The 21958-nt window shown below is 40.7% G+C and overlaps 1 protein-coding gene across 2 annotated transcripts; it reads right to left on the bottom strand.

Annotated features, from left to right (window-relative positions):
* Positions 1-10280: 10280 nt before the first annotated feature.
* LOC122706683 (cytochrome c oxidase subunit 5A, mitochondrial) lies at positions 10281-20649 on the bottom strand. Of its 2 annotated transcripts, none has more exons than XR_006344439.1 (5): positions 20394-20598; positions 15566-15682; positions 13667-13788; positions 12169-12333; positions 10281-10446 (listed from the first exon to the last, which is right to left on the bottom strand). XR_006344439.1 is itself a non-coding variant. In XM_043922064.1 (5 exons), exons 1-4 carry the CDS (start codon positions 20497-20499, stop codon positions 12220-12222), a joined length of 459 nt encoding a protein of 152 aa, XP_043777999.1. In that variant the 5' UTR covers positions 20500-20649; the 3' UTR covers positions 10281-10446; positions 12211-12219. The 2 variants fall into 2 exon arrangements, 1 of the variants encoding a protein (XP_043777999.1); XM_043922064.1 differs by having other exon boundaries at positions 12211-12333; positions 20394-20649.
* Positions 20650-21958: the final 1309 nt, after the last annotated feature.

Below are 21958 nucleotides of genomic sequence, written 5' to 3'. Positions count from 1 at the left end.
CTCCCAGCAATCTTCATTCCAGCTTGTGCTTCTTCCAGCCCAGCGTTTCTCATGATGTACTCTGCATATAAGTTAAATAAGCAGGGTGACAATATACAGCCTTGACATACTCCTTTTCCTATTTGGAACCAGTCTGTTGTTCCATGTCCAGTTCTAACTATTGCTTCCTGACCTGCATACAGGTTTCTCAAGAGGCAGGTCAGGTGGTCTGGTATTCCCATCTCTTTCAGAATTTTCCACAGTTTATTGTGATCCACGTAGTCAAAGGCTTTGGCATAGTCAATAAAGCAGAAATAGATGTTTTTCTGTAACTCTCTTGCTTTTTTGATAATCCAGCAGATGTTGGCAATTTGATCTCTGGTTCCTCTGCCTTTTCTAAAACCAGCTTGAACATCTGGAAGTTCACGGTTCACGTATTGCTGAAGCCTGGCTTGGAGAATTTTGAGCATTACTTTACTAGCGTGTGAGATGAGTGCAACTGTGCGGTAGTTTGAGCATTCTTTGGGATTGCCTTTCTTAGGGATTGGAATGAAAACTGACCTTTTCCAGTCCTGTGGCCACTGCTGAGTTTTCCAAATTTGCTGGCATATTGAGTGCAACACTTTCACAGCATCATCTTTCAGGATTTGAAATAGCTCAACTGGAATTCCATCACCTCCACTAGCTTTGTTTGTAGTGATGCTTTTAAGGCCCACCTGACTTCACATTCCAGGATGTCTGGTTCTAGGTGAGTGATCACACCATTGTGATTATCTGGGTCGTGAAGATCTTTTTTGTACAGTTCTTCTGTGTATTCTTGCCACCTCTTCTTAATATCTTCTGCTTCTGTTAGGTCCATACCATTTCTGTCCTTTAACGAACCCATCTTTGCGTGAAATGTTCCCTTGGTATCTCTAATTTTTTTGAAGAGATCTCTAGTCTTTCCCATTCTGTTGTTTTCCTCTATTTCTTTGCACTGATCACTGAGGAAGGCTTTTCTTATCTCTCCTGGCTATTCTTTGGAACTCTGCATTCAAATGGGAATATCTTTCCTTTTCTCCTTTGCTTTTCGCTTCTCTTCTTTCCACAACTATTTGTAAGGCCTTCTCAGACAACCATTTTGCCTCTTTGCATTTCTTTTCCATGGGTATGGTCTTGATCCCTGTCTCCTGTACAATGTCACGAACCTCCGTCCATAGTTCATCAGGCTCTCTATCAGATTTAGTCCCTTAAATCTATTTCTCTTAGCAGCTTTCAAATATGCAATACAGTATTAACTATAGTCACCATGCAGTACATTACCTCATCATGACATTTTATAACTGTAATTATGTCCCTTTGGTCCCTTCCACCCATTTTGCCCACCCCTCAACTACCCACCCTGGCAACCACTGATCTATTCTTTGTACTGTGAGCTTGATATTTTTTGTTTCTTAGATTCCAAATATAAATGAAAGAAGAAACGGCAACCCACTCCAGTATACTTGCCTGGAGAATTCCATGGACAGAGGAGCCTGGCAGGCTACGGTTCGTGGGTTCACAAAGAGTCAAGACATGACTGAGTGACTACCACTCACTCGCTGATACAGTGTTTGCTTTTCTGTCTCTTATTTCACTTGGTATAATTCCCTTAAGGTCCATGTTGTTGCAGATGGCAGGATTTCCACTTTTGTGACTGAGTAATATTCCATCATGTGTATATACCACACTTTTCTTTATCCATTCGTCCACCAGTGGAGGTTTCCATGTCTTGGCTTTTGTAAACAGTGCTGCTACTAACATTGGGGTGTGTTTATCTTTTCAAATTAGTGTTTTTGTTGTCTTCAGTTAAGTTCCCAGAACTGGAATTATTGAATAATATGGTAGTTCTATTTTTAATTTTTTGAGGAACCTCCAAATTATTTTCCATAGCAGCTGTACCAGTTTACATTCCCACGGAGTGCACTAGGGCTCCCTAGTCTCTACATCCTTGCCAATATAATCTGGTCATTTGGACAGTAACCATTCTGACAGGTAAGGTGATTATCTTATTGTGGTTTTAATTTGCATTGCCTTGATGATTAGTGATTTTGATCATTTTTTCTTGAGCTTGTCAGTCATCTTGTAAGTATGCCTTCTTTGAAAAAATATCCATTGAGATCCTCTGCCCATGTTTAAATTGGAATTTATTTTAGATATTAACTCCTTACCAGATAAATGATTTGCAAATATTTTCTCCCATTCAGTAGGTTACCTTTTAATTTTGTTGGTTTCTGTTGCTATGCAGAAGCTTTTAGTTTGATGTAATCCCACTTGTTTATATTGGTTTTTGTTGCCTTTGTTTTTGGTATTAAATAAAAAAATCATCACCAAGGTGAATGTCAAGGAGCTTACCACCTATGATTTCTCCTAGGAGTTTTATGGTTTCAGGTCTTACATTTAACTCTTTGATCAATTTTTGGTTAATTTTTGTGTATAATGGAAGATAGTCAAGTTTTATTTTTCTGGGTGTGGTTGTTCAGTTTTCTCAAAACCATTTACTGAAGAGATTTTCCTTTCTCCATTGCATATTCTTGCCTTCTTTGTTGTAAATTAATGACCATATATGTGTGGATTTGTTTCTGGGCTCTGTTTTCTGGCCCATTGATCTGGGATTGTGTCTGGTTTTGTTTACCAATACCATTCTGTTTTGATTATTATAGCCTTGTAATATAGTTGAAATCAAGGCACATGATGTCTCCAGCTTTGTTGTTCTTTCTTGAGATTGCTTTAGCTGTTTGGGATCTTTTGTGGTTCCACACAAATTTTAGGACTCTTCATTCTATTTCTGTGAAAAATGCCATTGTAATTTTGATAGGGATAGAATTGAATCTGTAGATTGTTTTGGGTATTACAACATTTTACAATATTGATTCTTTCAATCCATGAACTTGGATTATCTTTCCATTTATTTTTGTCTTATTCAAATTCTTTCATCAACATCTTTGTTTTCAGTGTACAGGTCTTTTACCTCCTTGGTTGAATTTATTTCTAGGATTTTATTCTCTTTGAAGCAGTTGTAAATGAGGTTGTTTTCTTAATTTCTCTGATAGTTGGGTTTTTTTCTTGTGCAGATGATATCACCCTTATGGCAGAAAGCAAAGAGGAACTAAAGAGCCTCTTGATGAAAGTGAGAGAGTGAAAAAGCTGGCTTAAAACTCAACATTCGAAGATCATGGCATCCAGTTCCATCACTACATGGCAAATAGATGGGGAAACAATGGAAACAGTGACAGACTTTATTTTCTTGGGCTCCAAAATCACTGCAGATGGTGACTGCAGCCATGGAATTAAAAGATATTTGCTCCTTGGAAGAAAAGCTCTGACCAACCTAGACAGCACATTAAAAAGCAGAGACATTACTTTGCTGACAAAGATCTGTCTAGTCAAAGCTATCTTTTTTCCAGTAGTCATGTATGGCTGTGAGAGTTGGACTATAAAGAAGGCTGAATGCCGAAGAACTTTTGAACTGTGGTGTTGGAGAAGACTCTTGAGAGTCCCTTGGATTTCAAGGAGATCAAACCAGTCAATCCTAAAGGAAATCAATCCTGAATATTTTTTGGAGGGACTGATTTGGGATCTGAAGCTCCAGTATCTTGGCCACCTGATGCGAAGAACTGACTCGTTGGAAAAGACCCTGATGCTGGGAAAGATTGAAGGCAGGAGGAGAAGGGGACGACAGAGGATAAGATGGTTGGATGGCATCACTGACTTGATGGACATGAGTTTGAACAAACTCAGGGAGATAGTGAAGGACAGGGAAGCATGGCGTCCATGGGGTCACAAAGAATCAGACATGACTGAGCAACTGAACTGAACTGATACAAAATTTTGTATATTGATTTTGTATCCTGCTACTTTACAGAATTTGTTCATTAGTTCTATACTTTCTTTGATGGAGTCTTTCAGGTTTTCTATATAATATGTCATTTGCAAATAGTGACAGTTTCACTTCTTCCTTTTGGGTGCCTTTTATTTTTCTTGCCTAACTGCTCTGACTAGGACTTCCAATACTATGTTGAATAAAAGTGATGAGAGTAGGCATCCTTGTCTTGTTCCTGATATTAGAAGAAAGCTTTTAGCTTTCATTATTGGGTATGATATTAACTATGAACTTATCATACATGGCCTTTATTATGTTGAGGTACATTTCCTCTATACCCACTTATTTTTGTTTTTTAATCATAAGTGAATATTGAAATTTTCGGGGGGGATGTTGAATTTTGTCCTATGATTTTTCTGCATCTATAGATGATCATGCAGTTTTCATCCTTTATTATGTTAATGTGATGTACAATAAGTCCCCTACATATGAACGAATTCTGTTCTAAGAATGCTTTTGTAAGTACAATCTGTTCATAAGTCCAACAAAGTTAGCCTAGGTCCCCAACTAGCACACTTAGCTATATAATACTGTACTGTAATACAGGGGTCCCTAATCTCCAGGATCTAATGCCTGATGATCTGAGGTGGAGCTGATGTAATAACAGAAATAAAGTTCACAATAAATGTAATGCACCTGAATCATTCCAAAACCACCACTTCTCTCCCAGTTCATGAAAAAATTGTCTTCCATAAAACTGGTCCCTGGTGCCAAAAAGGTTGCGGACTGCTACACATGTTTATAATACTTTTCACACAAATAATACATAAACACACACACACACACACACCAACATTTTAAATCTTACAATACAGTACCTTGAAAAGTATGCCAGACATGTGAAGTAATTTACTGACTGGCCATGCGACTGCATGTTCGCATCTTTGAAAGTGTGCAACTTCAATGTTCATATGTAGGGAATTTTCTGTGTTCTGTTGATTGATTTGTGGGTATTGATTGATTTGTGGATACTGAACCATCTTTGCATTCCTGAAATAAATCCCACTTGATAATGTTGTATGATCTTTTCAATATATTGTTGAATTGTTTCCTACTATTTTGTTGAAGATTTTTTGCATCTATATTCATCAGGGGTGACTTTTTTATCCTGCTACTCTTTCTGAGGCTCTTTTTTCCTATCTCAGCAGGTTTCGGACTTTAGCCTTTGATCTTTTCTACTATTGGTAGGGCACAGGTAACTGATGGATGGAGCGTATGAATCTGCAGGTCTTTCTGGGTTTTCAGGTCACCAGCCTCACCTTAATCCCCACATTAATGCATGTCATCTCCCTCTAGGGAAGATATTTGCCAATCCTCACAGCATCCTCACATGGTACTGCCATACGTCCTTCACATATGTATAAGGAAAGTGAGAGCTGCAGGGACTGCCTGCCTTGCTGAACAGGCCGCAAAGTTTATAGGTAAGAATTGAATCCTTATCTGACTCAAAAGCCTGACCTGTTTTTATATCGGTCAGATGTATGTCTTTAATGTTATGGACCAAATTGTGCCCCAACCCACCCAAATTTGTATGTTGAAGCCCTAAACCCTAGGGTGCCTTTATTTTGGAGCTAAAGCTTAAAAGGGGGGTGATTAAGGTTAAATGAGGTCATATGGGTTGAGCTGTAATCCCGATGTCATTATAAGAAAAGAGACACCAGGAATTCCCTGGCAGTCTAGTGGTTAGGACTCTGTGTTTCCACTAAAGGGGGTATGGGTTCAATCCCTAGTTGGAGAACTAAGATCTTGCATGCTGCACAGCATGGTTAAAAAAAGATACCAATGTATACACACAAAGAAAAAGGGCTTTTGAGGACCCTGAGAGAAGGCAGCTATCTGCAAGCCAGGGAGATGGAACTCATCAGAAACCAACACTGTTGGCACCTTTATCTTGGAATTCCAGCCTCCAGAACTGTGAGAAAATAAATTTTGTCTTTGTTTTTCAGCCACGCAGCTTATGGGATCTGTTTCCCAACCAGAGACCAAACCTAAGTCACAGCAGTGAAAGTGCTGAATCTCAACCACTAGACCACCAGCGAATTCCCAAACTTCTGTTAAGCCTGTGGTATTATGATTTGGCAGCCCTAGCACACTGATACAAATGACATTCTCCAAATTTTCAGAATCTACTTCCAAAGCTTTATACTTGCTCTAACATACTTACACTTTTTTAAAAATCTTGTTTTCTCTATTTGCAGAGAGCAGGGGCTACTTTCTAGCTGTGGTGTATGGGCCTATTGTGGTGGCGTCTCTTCTAGCAGAGCACAAGCTCTAGGGCATGTGGTCTTCAGCAGCTGCAGCCCGTGGGCTCCAGAGACCGGCTCAATAGCTGGGCCACACAGGCCCAGCTCCCCAAAGCATGTGGGGTCCTTCTGGACCAGAGATTGAACTTGTGTCCCCTGCATTGCAAAGCAGATTCTTAAAACTAGCGGACCACCAGGGACACTGCTTTGCTTTCTTAAAAACAGTTATTGATTGATTTATTTGGCTGCACTGGTTCTTACTTGCAGCACACAGGATCTTTAATATTCGTTGTGGCATGCTGGATCTTTAGTTGCAGCATGCAAACTGTTAGTTGCATATGGGGTCTAGTTCCCTGACCAGGGATCAAATCTGGACCCCCTGAATTGGGAGCTCAGAAGCTTAGCCACTGGACCACCAGGGAAGTCCCACTAACATGATATTTTTAGAATTAAAATGCTGGGCAGAAAGCTAGTCATGAATAAAAGCATGACCACCACTGTGGAGAGCCAAAGCTGGCACAGAATCGTCATCACTTTTGTTTTGAATGAACTTTCCAAACTTAGGAAAATGATGTGAAATTGGGCCAAAGGAACTTGCCTTTTCAAAACACAAAGATGGACTCCACTTGCTGCTAAGGACAAGCTCCCTGGCATCTGAACAAACAAGAGAAACTGCACTGGTAGCTAGCAAAACTTAGGAAAGAATGGCTAGGCTTAAACCATTTCCCCAAGTACTATGATTATAAAAATGACTGTAATAAGACCTAATCTTACTAAACTCCTTAAAAGCCAGCAAAGTTGCTTCCATTTTCAGATCATAAAACAGAAGCACAGGAAGGTGCTTATCCATAACTTATCCATAGTCATATAACTGCTATATAGTAGAATCAGATTTGAACATAGGTCTGAATACAAACCCACCCTATTGCTACATTGTATTACCTTCCATCAGCTGATGGGTAAATGTAATAAAAAAAAATGCTAGGACATACCAACATAATATCCTTCTTGAGGGGATACAATTGGAATTTCACATCATCTATATAGTACCTCCTTATCCATGGGGAATTCATTCCAGGAGCCCTAGTGGATGCCTAAAACTGTGGATAGTACCAAACCCTGTAAAAACTATGTTTTTTCCTATACATACCTATGATAAAGTTTAATTTATAAATTAGGCACAGTAACAATAACAATATAAGTTATGTGAACATGGTCTCTCTCTCACTTAAAATATCTTATCGTATTAAATTAATGCCTTTTCCATCTTACCTAAGCACTAATCTCTCACTGTGGCTTAAACTTTTGCAGTTTGAGGTTCAACATCGAAACTAGCACACAACTTTTTTCCTTCTTCACAATATCATGGACTGAAGAGTTCTTAGTCTAGATCTTAGCTACCTCAGCACAGGGTTTTTTTGTTTCCTTAAAAGGAAGCACTTCATAGGTTCTCTTTGGCATATGCAAATTGGCAGTATTACTACTCTTGCACTTTGGGGTTGTTATTATAAGTAAAATTTCTTGAACACAGGCACCATGATACCATGACCATCAATCTGACAACTAAGACAGCTTCTAAGTGACTAATGGGATGGAGAGGGAAGGTGAGAGATCTCATTACACTACTCAGAGCAGTGTTCAATGTAAAACTTATGTTATTTCTGAAATGTTCCAGTAAATATTTTCAGACTGTGGTCGACAATGAGTAACAAACTGCAGAAAACAAAACTGCATATACAGGGCGGGGTGGGGGACACTACTGTATTGTCAAAAATGTTTAACTGGATTTAAAAAAGAAAAATACTTAATTGGCTGCATCTGGTCTTAGTAGCAGCACGTGGGATCTTTTGCTGTGGCCCATGAGTCCATGGGGCTCAACTTAGTTTAGTTGCTCCATGGCGTGCTAGATCTTAACTCCCCAACCAGGTATCGAACCCACGTCCCTTGCACTGATTACAAGGTGGATTCTTAACCACTGGACCACTAGGGAAGTCCTGTTTAACTAGATTTTAATGAACAACCAGGAAGATGCAGATGCAGGACATTCTATTCCACCCCAACTGGCCTGGACTCTTCAGAAAAATGAATTGTATGTATTTTATGCCAAAGTTCTTGAAGCATATTAATGGTACTGTGGTTACTTAGGAGGAGAAATTTTTCTTTCTTAGATGTTGCTTAAGTATTCAGGGTTAAAATGTCATGTCTGCAACTCACTTTCAAATGACTGAGGGAAAAGTGTACATAAACTAGGACAAAACAAATGTAGCAAACCATTAACTGCTTTGAAAATTTTCAAAACAGAAAGTAGGGAAAGATAAAGCTAGAGATCCCATTCTGATAGAAGCCCTACCTATCAAGTTGTGTCTCCTATTCTGCTGCTGCTGCTAAGTTGCTTCAGTTGTGTCCGGCTCTGTGTGACCCCATAGACGGAAGCCCACCAGGCTCCCCTATCCCTGGGATTCTCCAGGCAAGAACACTGAAGTGGGTTGCTATTTCCTTCTCCAATGCATGAAAGTGAAAAGTGAAAGGGAAGTCGCTCAGTCGTGTCCAACTCTTAGCGATCCCATGGACTGCAGCCCACCAGGCTCCTCCGTCTGTGAGATTTTCCAGGCAAGAGAACTGGAGTGGGGTGCCATTGCCTTCTCCCTCTCCTATTCTAGCACCATCTAAAGACAATGACCATAAATACTGTTAAGTTTATTTCACATCCCTACTTCTTAAAAAAGGGGGAAAGAAGGATCTTTCTTGTAGGGAATCAGACTTTCATAAAAGGTCATTTGTATTAAACCTTATCAAAACTGATTTTACTTTTTTCCTTTTGTTGGCTGCACTGCACAGCATGCAGGATCTTAGTTCCTGGACTGAGGAGACCAGAGATTGAATCTGTGCCCCCTGGACCACCAGGGAAGTTCCCCCAAACTGATTTTACTAACATTTCCTTACATGGCTTTAGGACAGAAGACATCAAAATTTCAACCTAATATTAATCCAGTTCACCTGATGGAGCAGTCAAACTGGCTGTACTAGAAGTTGCTCAAACCTAGAACCTCTTTATCCAGCAGCTGGCTTCCAGTATTATGGGGCATCTAAAGTAAGACAAAGCTTCCCTGGTGGTTCAGTGATAAAGAATCTGCCTGCCAATGCAGGACACTCAGGTTTGATCCCTGGGTCAGAAGATCCCCTGGAGAAGGCGATGGCAACCCACTCCAGTATTCTGGCCTAGGAAATCCCATGGACAGAGGAGCCTGGTGAACTACAGTCCATGGTGTCGCGGAGAGTCAGACACGACTCAGTGACTAAACAACAACAACAAAGACAGACAGGCTTGTGTATTGTATTCTCAAGAAGTAAACCCATTTACTCAGCTCTTTAAGCAGAAAGCCTCCAAATCTACCACAGCAAATTCTTTGATGTCCAAGGCTAATACTGTACTGCTAGGGAAGAACAGGTAGGGAAGATGAGAAGCACGAAGGGGCTGGCTTCTACAGAGCACATCCTAAAGATTATCTCAATGACTACTTTAAAAACTTTATTTCACCCATTCTTGGGAAGGCACACAATTTGGTCTGTACCCACAGACAACCAACCCTCTAAGCCCAGAGTACTTGCTCGCCCTGTCAACAAGAAAATTCTACACTGGACTTCCCTGGTGGTTCAGTGGTTAAGAATCTACCTGCCAGGGCAGGGGCCACAGGTTTGACCCCTGGTCTGGGACGACCCCACACTGTGCGGGGCAGTGAAGCCCATGCACCACAACCACTGAGCCAGCATGCTGCAGCTACTAAGGCCTGAGCTCCTACGGCCTGAGCGCCCAAGGCTGGAGCACCTAACGCCGGAGCTCCTAAAGCCTGAGCTCCACAAGAGAAAGCCTCTGCTTGCTGCAACTAGAGAAACCCCGCACACAGCAACGAATGCCTTGCACACCCAGATAAATAATTTTTTAAAAAATTCTATATAAAATTACTTAAAAAAAAAATTTAGCTAATTTACCAGCAAGTGCACCCAAATATGTGAATGTAGCTGACTCATGCTGGATGGTTTCCAGAGAACTGAAGCAGTTCTCTTAGCACATAATGTTGCAACCAAACAGTGAAACCAATGACCCTACAGTAGTTTCCCCCCCCTTGCCTTTCAATGCAAACACATGAAATACCTAATTTCAGTTCAAACTCATTTCCCTTTTATTAAAGTCCAAGTTACATTACATGGTTTGGTACTCAACAAAGGAAAACGTGTTCGAATAAGGTAATATGTTATCATCAGTATTTCCAGGTGACTGTTTACAATCAAGTAGCATTATCAGTAAGTCCTTGGGAAGCCCATCTGTAAAAGAAAACATGAAAAATTAGCTGGGAAATAAAGACAGAAATCTTACTAAAAATAACCTCTAGAGCAACAGCCCAAGGAACTCTCTATGTAGTCTCTTCTGCTCTTTCTTAATCCTGCCTGAAATCAACACACCAGATACTAGCTGTTTGGCTTTTTTTGTTGTTATCCACCTGGTAATTATTGAGGTAGTATTCTTTTCTAATCAGAAAAGTACTGGGGAGCTGCTCTCTTAAGAATTTTTAAGTAAAAGAAATACAGTGTTCCTGCAGCTAGAAAATATCCTATATAACAAAGATCTTCTGGACTCCTTGGAATAATACTTGATAAATGAAAGCCTTTTCACATTTCACAAAGACTTGCTATCTGGCTTCAGGGGGGAAGAAGAGATGGTGGTGATACAGACATGGACAAAGATAAAATTAAGACTCTTCTTTCAAAGCAAGCTGTAAAGAGATCTCAAAATTGAATTCAAAACCTCAGGCATTTTCTGCTCAGTTTGTGGTAGGAAAATTGAATGTAGGTATTCTTTGAGTTTAAGATTTTTAGAGTGTGAAATCAGGTGTGAAATTAGGTGTTCACTAATGGTATCCTAACCATGCTCACTGGTTCTTTATCTTGTGAGGATCTGATACTAGCTCTTTAAATAATTTTGGGTCCACCTTTATTGAAACTTTTGTAAGATAGCTTAGTCCCACCTTTTAAAAATAATCGTCTTCTTACTCTTAGGAAGCAAACCTTCTATTTAAGCCTCATTATTCACCTCTGAGAAATAAGACTATGGCCTTAGTAAATGCTTTAGTACTGCAATGCGTACAAAGGCTATGTGGCATAGTAAAAACAATGGACTCTGGAGCCAGACTGCCATGGTTTAAATGTGGGTTCCTCTACTAGTTGTATGACTTTGGACAAGGTGCCTCGTTTTCCTCATCAGTAAAATAGTAAAATGGGAATAAGTGTAATAATAGTAAGTACTTCACAGGACTGTTCATGAGGATTAAATGAGTTTATAAAGCACATAAAACAGTACCTCACACATAATAAGAGTTATATACACTATATGTGTTTGTTAAATAAAATAAACGTAAAGAGTTATTACTTATGTATTTTTTTCTGTTTTACAAAGCATTTTCTGCATACTGCTCACTACCCGGCAATCTTGTGGCTGGTTTCATTACCTAGTCTGAATTTTCCACAAGATATCAGGTTTGTATTATCAATGAATATTAAATATTATATTTCAACTTGGGCATACAAAAACAGAAGCATCAAATTAATAAAACCCTGCCATTAAAAATATAGATGTATAAAAGCATGCATGATGAATACCTGGTATGTAGTAGATTACCTTAATTGAGGAGAGGTTAAAGAGCTGGAATTAGGAAAAAGGCACAGAGAGGGCTTCAACTCTATGTGAAACCTCTCATTTCTTGGGGGAGAGGGAGAAACTAAAGCAAATATGGCAAAAATAATATTTCAAAATTTGGGTATGGTTACATTTATTCCCTATGCTATTCTTTACCCTTGAAATATTTTATATTATATAGATTTTAAAGTAAGGTTTTTTAACTTGCCTTTACACCAATAAAAGAACAATTACAACAACTAGAAACAACAATTCTAGCTCTTTAATCATCACAGGTACTCTCTAAGCTCACAGCCTCTAACAAAGCCATGAAAAGGTCTTTCTCTGAGAATACTGTAATGCCACTTACTCACCCCTCCCTGGATCCTTTCTCTCCTTATTCAGGTATACCTTACCCATGCGGTTTACACTTTGTCAAGGCCCAGTTCCTCTGGAGTGGAGATTCCCAGTTCATTCAAAGTTGGTCTAAGTTCCTGGATGACATAGGGGTAGATTTCCTTATGAGGTCCTGCTTTGTCCTGATGGCAAAGAAAATACAATTAGCTCCGAAAAGCTGTCTCTATCAACAAAATGAAGCTGAAAATGCTTTCAGTCATATGCAGAGGCTAGTAGCAGAGAATACAAGTCACCTACTTTTAAATTAACATATTTGTTCAAAAGAGAGAGCAACTTACATAGGCACTATTCAAGGTAGTCTGTTAAGACACCTGGAGACTAAGACTACTAAATCCAGGGGGAAAAAACATTTTAAAGCCTTGAGTTACTGGAAAAGAAGGTGGTGATGACAGAATTTTGTGATGGCAATTAAATGTGCCCAGCAGGCAACAGGAATAATTAAGTTAATACGAAAAAAGTTTCTTAATTTGCCTCAATTTGAGAACCTAACTGAATTAACTACCGGTGCTGAATGGATTGATAGCCCACAGAACCCTTAATTATCTTACCCATTTTAGATAAAGTATTGTCATACTTTCCCTCTTACAGACCTTGCATTTCTTTTCTATAGAATATAAAAGTCTTTTCATGGAGAGCTACACGTAGAGAATACTTATTTCCAAGGCAAGAGAGCTTTGAGGAATACTTACCATAATATACAATTACACCTATATTGTCACAACATTCTTCAGAGACAAATATTAGAAGGTCAAATAGACTAAGACAGTGTCAAGTTATTATATTATTCTTCTAACAAATTCTAGGTCTCCTTAAGTGTATTTTTTAAGTATAAAATTCTTATTTAAAATTCAATGCATTAAGTTGTTCATTATAGAAAAATTAAAAAACTATAATCAAATAAAAGGAAAGTATATATCTTTACGCTTCCCTGGTGGCTCAGACGGTAAAGCGTCTGCCTACAATGCGGGTAGACCCGGGTTCGATCCCTGGGTCGGGAAGATCCTCTGGAGAAGGAAATGGCAACCCACTCCAGTACTCTTGCCTGGAAAATCCCATGGACGGATGGAGCCTGATAGGCTACAGTCTGTGGGGTCACAAAGAGTCGGACACGACTGAGCGATTTCACTTTCACTTTCCTCTGGGAAGTCCCATTTTAAGAAGCCACTGGAGACACTTAATTTCATATCACAAGCAGCACAAAGATAAACTGCAATTCTTAATTATTTCCTTAAGATGAATTCTCAAATGGGATTGCTGAAATCCTAATAAAATAAATTCCTGAATAAATTCTTCCAAGTACTCTCCAAAGAGAATATAACCACAATGTACATTCCCTCTAACTATATAAAAACTAATTTCAGGTATTTTAACAAATTCAAAGATACAGAATATGCTAATACCTAAGCAATAGTCCACCTACTTCCAGAACAACTTTAGCATTGTTATTTCACTGACCTTAACAACCTCTAGGATGCGAACTGCACTAGCAAAATCATTTAAACGTCTGCATGCCCGCAAAGCAGCATCAATGATTTTGGGTTCTGGAACCAGGTCATAGCCAACAAGTGTGTTCATCCCTGTCAAATTAAAAAGAGGGGTCACATCAATCTGGAATATCCTCACTTAAACTACAATTTAGTTATCTATATTTTTTTATTGAACCATAGACATGTGATCTTGTCTGTTTGATCCGCTATTCTTTTTTTTTTTGGCTCTACCATATGGCATGCAGAACTTCCCTTCCATGGATCAAACCTATGCCTCTTGCAGTGGAAGTGTGGAGTCTTAACCACTGGACCACCAAGTAAGTCCCTAGGCCTCTATCATCTCTAAAATGAGATAACTGGGAATTCCCTGGTGGTCCAATGGTTAGAACTTGGCATTTCCACTGCCAGGGCCTGGGTTTGATTCTTGATTGGAGAACAAAGATCCTACAAGCCATGTAGTACAACCAAAAAAATAAAAACCTTGAAAGTGATCTTAAATGCAAACACTATTTTCAAAATTAGCTGGCTTCTTTTCGAACAGGACAGTCATTTTCAACTCACATCTTTAACTCTTAGTACAATGTATGTACTTTGACTGCTTTAAAATAGATCTGACTGAAAAAATAATTTAAAAACAACCAGGGAAATGCTTAAGGAGAAAGTAATGAAGCCCAAATGAGGACTTTAAGGCGATATAGAGAACCATTAGTTCAGAGTCATAAACATTCAACCAGAAAATACTGGGCATGATTACTTTTGGCTCTGCACAAAATGACACATCATAAAATTTAAGATTCTCTTAATGGGAATGCAAAACTGTTCTTTTCATTACTTCTACTGAAGATTATCCAATAAGAATTTCCCTAGTTGCAGCAAAATGGAGTCATTACATACTTCTGGAGAAGTATGAAGGACTTAGGTTTCTGGCTTTTATTAATTTTAAAATATTAATACAAAGGACACCAGTGACTGCAATGCTAGAATACAGTCAGAGAATGAATTCTTCATCTGAGATAAACTGCCTACACTTAAAATTATCTATCAGTCTACTAGCTTGGTTATTATTAATGCTACTTACTCATGTTAAATGCACATTTACAAATTTAGGATAAACAAGTTCTAGCTTACTCTGACAGGACACTTACTCAGGGCAAGACAGATAAATCATAACCGAGAATAAAAATAACAAAAATCCCAAACTATTACCAAGAGGGGAAGAAAACCAAATGACTACTTACACAAATTATCTATTTATTAAGAGCTACACAATTGCTAAATCTTGCTCACCTTGGCCTATCTCTATAGCAGGGCTGATTCCCTCAGGAGACATTTCTGGTTGTCACAATGGGGGGTTTGTGGGGGTTTCAGCATCTAGTGGGTAGAAACCAAGGATGCTGCTAAACATCCTACAATGCAAAGGACAGCCCCTGCAACCAAGAACTGTCTGGCCCAAAACATCAATCGTGCCTCCTTCAAAACCCTGCTTTACAGGAAACACTTACTCTGGAAACTATAAACTTTCCCAATTGCAAGATGCATGACAATACCCAGTCTACATGATACATGTTTTCAAAATACAGCTGACCTCGAACATGGGTTTGAACTCTATGTGTCCACTTACACACATATTTTTTTCATAAATACTACATGATCTGAATCCATATATGAACCTTGGACAGAACTGTGGATCAGGAGGGCCAACTGTAAAGTTGTATATGGATTTTCTATGTGCAAGTGGGCGTCAATGTCCTTAACCCCCAAGTTTTCCAAGGGTTAACTGTAGTTACTCTTAACAGAGTAGTGGAAGACTGCACAGCAGTTCATAATTCTGTATTAGAATAGACACATATGCCCGTGTTCCAATTACCTTTACGCAACTCCCAAGCATCAATATCTGGCTTATTGAAGTATGTCACCCAGCGAGCATCAAACTCCTCGTCTGTCTCATGTGACCCATGGGAGTAGCAGCGAAGTGAGTGGACAGCTACAGGGGAAGAAGAACAGTAACTTCAATGTACAGAAGTAGGACTTGACTGGTTTTTTCCTTTTTTGGGTGTATCTTAAAATACACACAACACAAAGTCTACTATCTTAACCATTTCTAAATGTACAGTTCAGTGGTATTACATTCACTCAATGCCTTAGGTGTTGAATCAGCTATGCATGTCATGGTAGAAAAATTATTCACCAGATCAAATGAAACAAATCTTATGTACTGATTTGAAAAAAACATCTTAAAAAACTAAGCACAGAGGGACTTCCTCGGTGGTCCAGTGGTTAAGGCTCTGAGCTCCCAGTGCAGGGGGCCTGGGTTTGATCCCTGGTCAGGGAACTAGATCCCACTTGCCTCAACTAAGAACCCGCATGCTGTAATGAAGATCCTGCATACTGCAACTAAGACCCAGCGCAGCCACACACACACACACAAAAATTATCAAGCACAGAAAAGTAAAACAAAGAGTACCACAGATGTATGTTTATGCTTTTCTCACTTATGTGTAATGCTGGTGTGTAACTGTTAACAGTGGTTATCTTTGGAAAGAGAAATTTTCTTTATACAGTTTTATGATAAACAGCATTAATTCCTAATTTAAAATAATGTTCATTCTTGGGAATGCCCTGGTGGTCCAATGCTTTGTGCTTCAACTGCCCAGGGCCTGGGTTCAAGCCCTGACTGGGGAACTAAGATCCCTTAAGCTGCACGGCCAAGAAGTAAGTAAAACGATGTCCAGTCTGTTTTTTTGGCTGTGCCATGTGGCATGTGGGGTCTTAGTTTCCAGATCAGGGAGGAACCTGTGCCCCCTTCAGTGGAATCACAGAGCCCTAACCACTGGACTGCCAGGGAATTCCCTCCATTCTAGTTATTAAGCAAATTTCTAACATATATTTTCATAATTTAAAAAGTCACCACAATGATAAGCACATGCACCACAAGTGAAGAATAGCCCCCACTCACACAACTAGAAAAAGACCACTAGAAGCAATGAAGACCCAGCACAGCTAACGATTAAAAAAAAAAAGTTCACTTACACTCAATGAAAAAAAGTTTTATTAGATTTCTAAGAAGTGAGATTTTTAAACATAACACTATCAAGAAAACAAGACACCCTTAGCAGTCTGCTCCCAATCAATATACCCTTTTCAGTACCATATGAAAAGACTTTCATTTTCAGTTTCTACTTGTAACTGGACAGTGAATTGGGAGTTAAGAAATCTAAATTCCTTCTGAATAGCCTCTGAATGGGGCAGGAGGTGGGAGAAGGAATCTTTACCTTTGGGTTTTAGGAGGCAGTAGAGCCTAGTGGTCAGATACTTCTAGGCTCTGCACTCTCTTGTTGTTAATTAACTCAGGTTTTATACTCCTTGTCTGTAAAATGCAGATACCACTACCTTGGCAGAGTATGATAATTAAAAATGAAAGCCACGTTAAAGTTTTGTCTAGGGCTTAGTAACCTTGTAGGTATGTACTCAATGTAGCTTTAAATTAATCCTTATCTAGAAGTGTCTTAATTGATCTTCTATTTATAGAAATCATAATTCACAGAAATCAAACATTCTTCAAATTGCACCTCTAATTATAAGAGCTTGGTATTAATTTCTAGTTATTTTAAAGGCTTAACATATCAAAAGGGAGAAGGCAATGGCACCCCACTCCAGTTCTCTTGCCTGGAAAATCCCATGAACGGAGGAGCCTGGTGGGCTGCAGTCCATGGGGTCACTAAGAGTCAGACACGACTGAGCGACTTCACTTTCACGCATTGGAGAAGGAAATGGCAACCCACTCCAGTGTTCTTGCCTGGAGAATCCCAGGGACGGGGGAGCCTGGTGAGCTGCCGTCTATAGGGTGGCACAGAGTTGGACATGACTGACGCGACTTAGCAGCAGCAGCATATCAAAAACAACCTTTCAGCCCACCATCACCCCAAATTTGTAAACCATCTTTTTCAAAAACTACAGTTATCCCTAGCTGAATAAAGTGCAAGTATATAAATGAAGTATAAACTGTTAAGCAGTTCCTTATCAAGTTAAATATACACCTACCAAACACAGTAATTCCACTTCTAAGTATTTACTCAAGAAAAATGAAGTGTGTAATTCTCCCCCTAGAGGCAACTATTAAGTGTACCTTCCCAATCATCCAGTAAATTGTTTCGTGATAACGAATTTCTTTTGCTCACTGCTGGGCATGGATTTCACTAGATGACTGTGGTTTTGTTTTCTAAGTGTGAAAAAGATGACCAACAAATGCAAATCCTAGTCAGGGAGATCAATGGATCATCTTCAATGATTTGTTTACCTTCCCTCTGAGAGTCCCAAATTACAAACTGGTATTAAAAAACAAAGACAGTGCCTGAGACAGCTATTTAGAAAACCAAGCAAGCACTGGGAACACACACAGATCCCAGGTTGAGGAAAATACACTCTCCCAATGGTTTACATTATATTCCTTATTCCAGTCATAGGTAAAGCAGGATCTATTCTTCTAGTTATGGACATGCTTAACATTCTGATTTTTAGGTAAATTATATCCCTCACACCACCCCTATGTACAGCATTTCCACCCAGTTTTAGGCTTATATGGTAAACTATTTTGGAAAACAATTACTTGGTGTTTTTATATAAAGGTTCCAGAGTAGAAAAAGGGAAGCATCTGTAAAAAAACTGGGACATTTCTAGGGCTACAATCTAAAAATCTGTTTTTAACACTGCTTTTTGGCATTCCGTTAAGCAAGTTGTTTTTTTTTTTAAAAGCAAACATATTTAGAAAAATTAAGTGGCTCATTAATTCCCTTCAGTAACTAAACAGCTCCGACAAAGCTCAAAGAACAGGCATTTTGGTGGTGGTGATTCTAAGGCACAATGGAAAGAACTGACTAATGTAAAGGGTACATAGACAAGCTCAAAGACAGCTATACAGAAGTACAAGGTCTAGGGGCCCAAAGGCTGGAAATCTATAAATGTGGGAGTGGTGCAGAAAAGGCTGGAAGGTAATAAAAAATGCTACTTAAATTTAGCCCTCCACCAAGAAAGAGAAAGCAGAAACTCCTCCCACCTTTTCATAGCCTATCAGGGTAAGGAATAGGGGTGAAGACGCTGTAATTTTAAGGGTTGGCTGGAGAATCTAGCAATTATTCAAAATATTTAATTATCTAATTCAGTAGTTATTGGAAAACAATTCTGTTACAAGCTGGAGGTAGGTGGAGGCTCAAAGTGGGACAAAATAGGAAGTTTGGGTTGCTACTTATTTACAGCAAACTTGAAGCTCTCCAGGTTAACCCCTCCAGAGCTCTTTCATTAGACCTTGGATAGCCTCATCCAAGAATCTTAAGCATTTCTGACTTTTAATTGCATGAAATTTCTTCAGTCTCATAATGATAATAAACCTCACCTTTAATATGCAAAAATGAAAGGCACTATAAAAATAAAGCAAATATGTTTCAAGCATCTGTACCAGGAAAGGTGCTGAGAGTTGACATTATCTCATTTAAACCTCACAACTATTAAATAGTATCCCAATTTTAGACTTAGCCAACTGAGTCTTAGGGTTTAACTAACATGTCCAAGGTCACACAGTCAGAAAGTAGTTGACATCAATGTAACCATGACTGCCTCCTTGCGGCAAATATTTAGGTTTATGGGACAACACCTAAAATATTTTGTATATGAATTATGCTTAAGAGAACGACTAGAATGATTAGGAGACAAATCACTTTGTCTAACCTTAGCAAGAGTTTGAGTTCGTATGCTTAAATATTCCTGCTTAGGGGCCAAATTTCATAATGTAGCATATACTACCATCATGGGCCAAAATCAAAGTGCAGTTAAAATAATTAAAAGTGCTAGACACATAGTCTCCAGGAACAGACATAACCGGAAGGCAGAACAAGAGACAGGAATCAGCAGAACATCTTATACTCCGCAATCAGGCTTCTAACCGGAAGCAAAAACATAAAGCTTCCCCATATTTGCAGAACCCCCTATTTCTGGGTTTGTGATATACAATTTTCTAAATCAGAGTCTTATCATAAGATCTATCAAGTCAGTCCCTCTTCCAGGCCTCAGGAAATAACTACACACGTCGATCTATCGTAAAAGCGAAAGAATTAGAACGTGGCACAGCAGTCTCTAAAAATACCAGAGTGGTCTGGTTAAGTTACCACAAAACGCTAACCGAGATAGGTCTGATGAAAAGACTATAACTGTCGCACACGGAAGTATAACGTGTTCTTGGAAGACGCTAGAGGCGGCGGGGCCGGGGACCCCGGAGGGATCACCCCCGCCCCTACCCTGAGCTCAATGTCACCTTCGCCGAAGCGCTGCAGGCCGGCGGTGGCCACTCCTAGTCAGGTGGCCGCAGGGTCAGCGCCGGGGCACGGTCACGGCCTGGGGACCGAAGGGGTCCGGTGGGCGCGGGAGGTGCGCTGCGCCCCCTCCTAGGCGCCCACAGCAGGTCCACATTTGATCGGTCGGCGGTGCCCGCACCAGGAAGTCGCGCCGAGGGGGGTCCCGGGGGCGCGCCCTCGAGTCCTCCACAACTCGAGGCGACGGCGAGAACGGCCAGCGGTCACCAGGTTCGGCCGCCGGCCCGCAAGGCAGGAGCTAGGCCTCTGGGAGAGCCTGCCATCGCGTGGCGGCGGGGGCCCAGGTCACCGCAAGGACACGCGGGCGCGGACAGCGGCAGGCGGGAGCCTTACCGGCGGCGGGACCGGGGGCCGGAGTGGGGTGCAGGAGGCCTCGAGGGCTGGCCCGGGCGACTGCGGCTGCAGCTACAGAGCAGCGGCGGACAGCGGCGCCTAGCATGACGGCGATGGCGGCGCACAGGTTAAGGCTGAAGAGAAGCCGGGTGTGAGCCCACGACCGCTCGGGAGCTCGTGGGGGCCGGACTCACGCACCGACGCACGGTGGGCGGAGCATGAGGGTCCGCCCACTGCGGCGCTCGCGCCTTGGCGGAAAGAGGGCCTCACGCAGCCACCGGCGGGCTACGGCGGCGCGCTGAGGACAAACTATTTCGGCACCGCTTCCCCACAGTTCTCTAGTCCCTTGGATTGCAGCGGCCATTGTGGAGCAAGGAATAGAAGGAAGGGGAAGAGCCGTCAGTAGACAGTAGCGCGGTTCAGATCCGGCTCGGGAGACGACTCCTGCCCCTCAACATGAGAAAATAACAATACAAATTATAATTTAAAAAATACCTTCTTTGCTCTTTCCTTCCCAGGTTTGAGCCTAAAATGAGAGTGGGACAGAACAACTGCCTTCGTATGAAGGACCTTATTAGTAACTATTCTCATACCAGAAACCCGCAAGCATTCGGAGTCCAATCACTTGACTTTACAGAGAACAAATGGGCTCTGAAATTAGATTGCTTGCCTGCAATCGAGGCTCTTTTCACTGAATTCCCAGTTCCAGCACTCACCTGGACATTTCTGGTGACATACCCTTCTCCAGTCCCTACAGGAGGGGGGTTGTTTAAGTTACAAGATTTTTTTGAGGCGGGGGGGTGCTTCTGGTCTTAGGTGTGACACTTGGGGTCTTCCGTTTTCTCATGCAGGATCTTTTGTTGGCCGGGGAGAGGACGTTCTAGTGGCACTCCAGTCTCCAGAGTTCGTGGGTTCAGTAGTTGTGGCCGCTGGGGACTTAGTTGCTCTGTAACATGTGGTATCTTAGCTCCCCAACCAAGGATTGAACCCGCATCCTCTGCAAGGTGGATTCTTAACCACTGGGCCATCAGGGAAGTCCCCAGTGCCAAGACATTTAACATCTAATTTGGCCTCATTAACTGCATTCTGACCTTAGGTTCCTCAGCAGTGGGACCATTTTCCCCAGGCCTGAATTACCTAGCTGCCATGCAATGTTAATGAAACAAGTCTCTTGTCTTGTTATCCCTCATTCTCTATCCCTGGAACTACTGAGGAAAGAAAAGATGGGGATTCAGGCTTTGCTTCCTGACTCCAGGCCCTGTCTCTAGGGTTTCAGCAGATAACCCTTTTCTGCTTCCTCCCTAGCAGTATGGCTTTAAGGGTATGAACCTGGCTAGGAAAATGATTAAAAAAAAAAAAAAAAAAAGCTTTTTTGAAAGCACTGTCCTCATTTTCTCCCACCAAAATATTGAAAAGACACATGGGGAAGATATCACCTCTTTGATTTCAATTAATATTCATTAAATTGCCAAGCACAGGAAGCCCAGGAGACGGCAGGGCTCTCATGATTAAGAAAGCACTGGAAGGGACTTCCCTGGTGGTCCAATGGTTAAGAATCTGCTTGC

This window comes from Cervus elaphus, chromosome 13 (assembly GCF_910594005.1).
Source record: "Cervus elaphus chromosome 13, mCerEla1.1, whole genome shotgun sequence".
NCBI lineage: Eukaryota > Metazoa > Chordata > Mammalia > Artiodactyla > Cervidae > Cervus > Cervus elaphus.
Note: the sequence above shows the minus strand (reverse complement) of the source record. Positions and strands in the feature narration are given on the sequence as shown.

Excerpts from the sequence above, each read along its gene's own strand:
- LOC122706683 (XM_043922064.1), bottom strand. The coding sequence starts at position 20,499 with ATGCTAGGCGCCGCTGTCCGCCGCTGCTCTGTAGCTGCAGCCGCAGTC. Across the intron at positions 15,683-20,393 it reads GGCCCCCGGTCCCGCCGCCG|CTGTCCACTCACTTCGCTGC; the intron begins GTAAGGCTCCCG and ends CTTCCCCTGTAG. Across the intron at positions 12,334-13,666 it reads GCATCCTAGAGGTTGTTAAG|GACAAAGCAGGACCTCATAA; the intron begins GTCAGTGAAATA and ends CTTTGCCATCAG.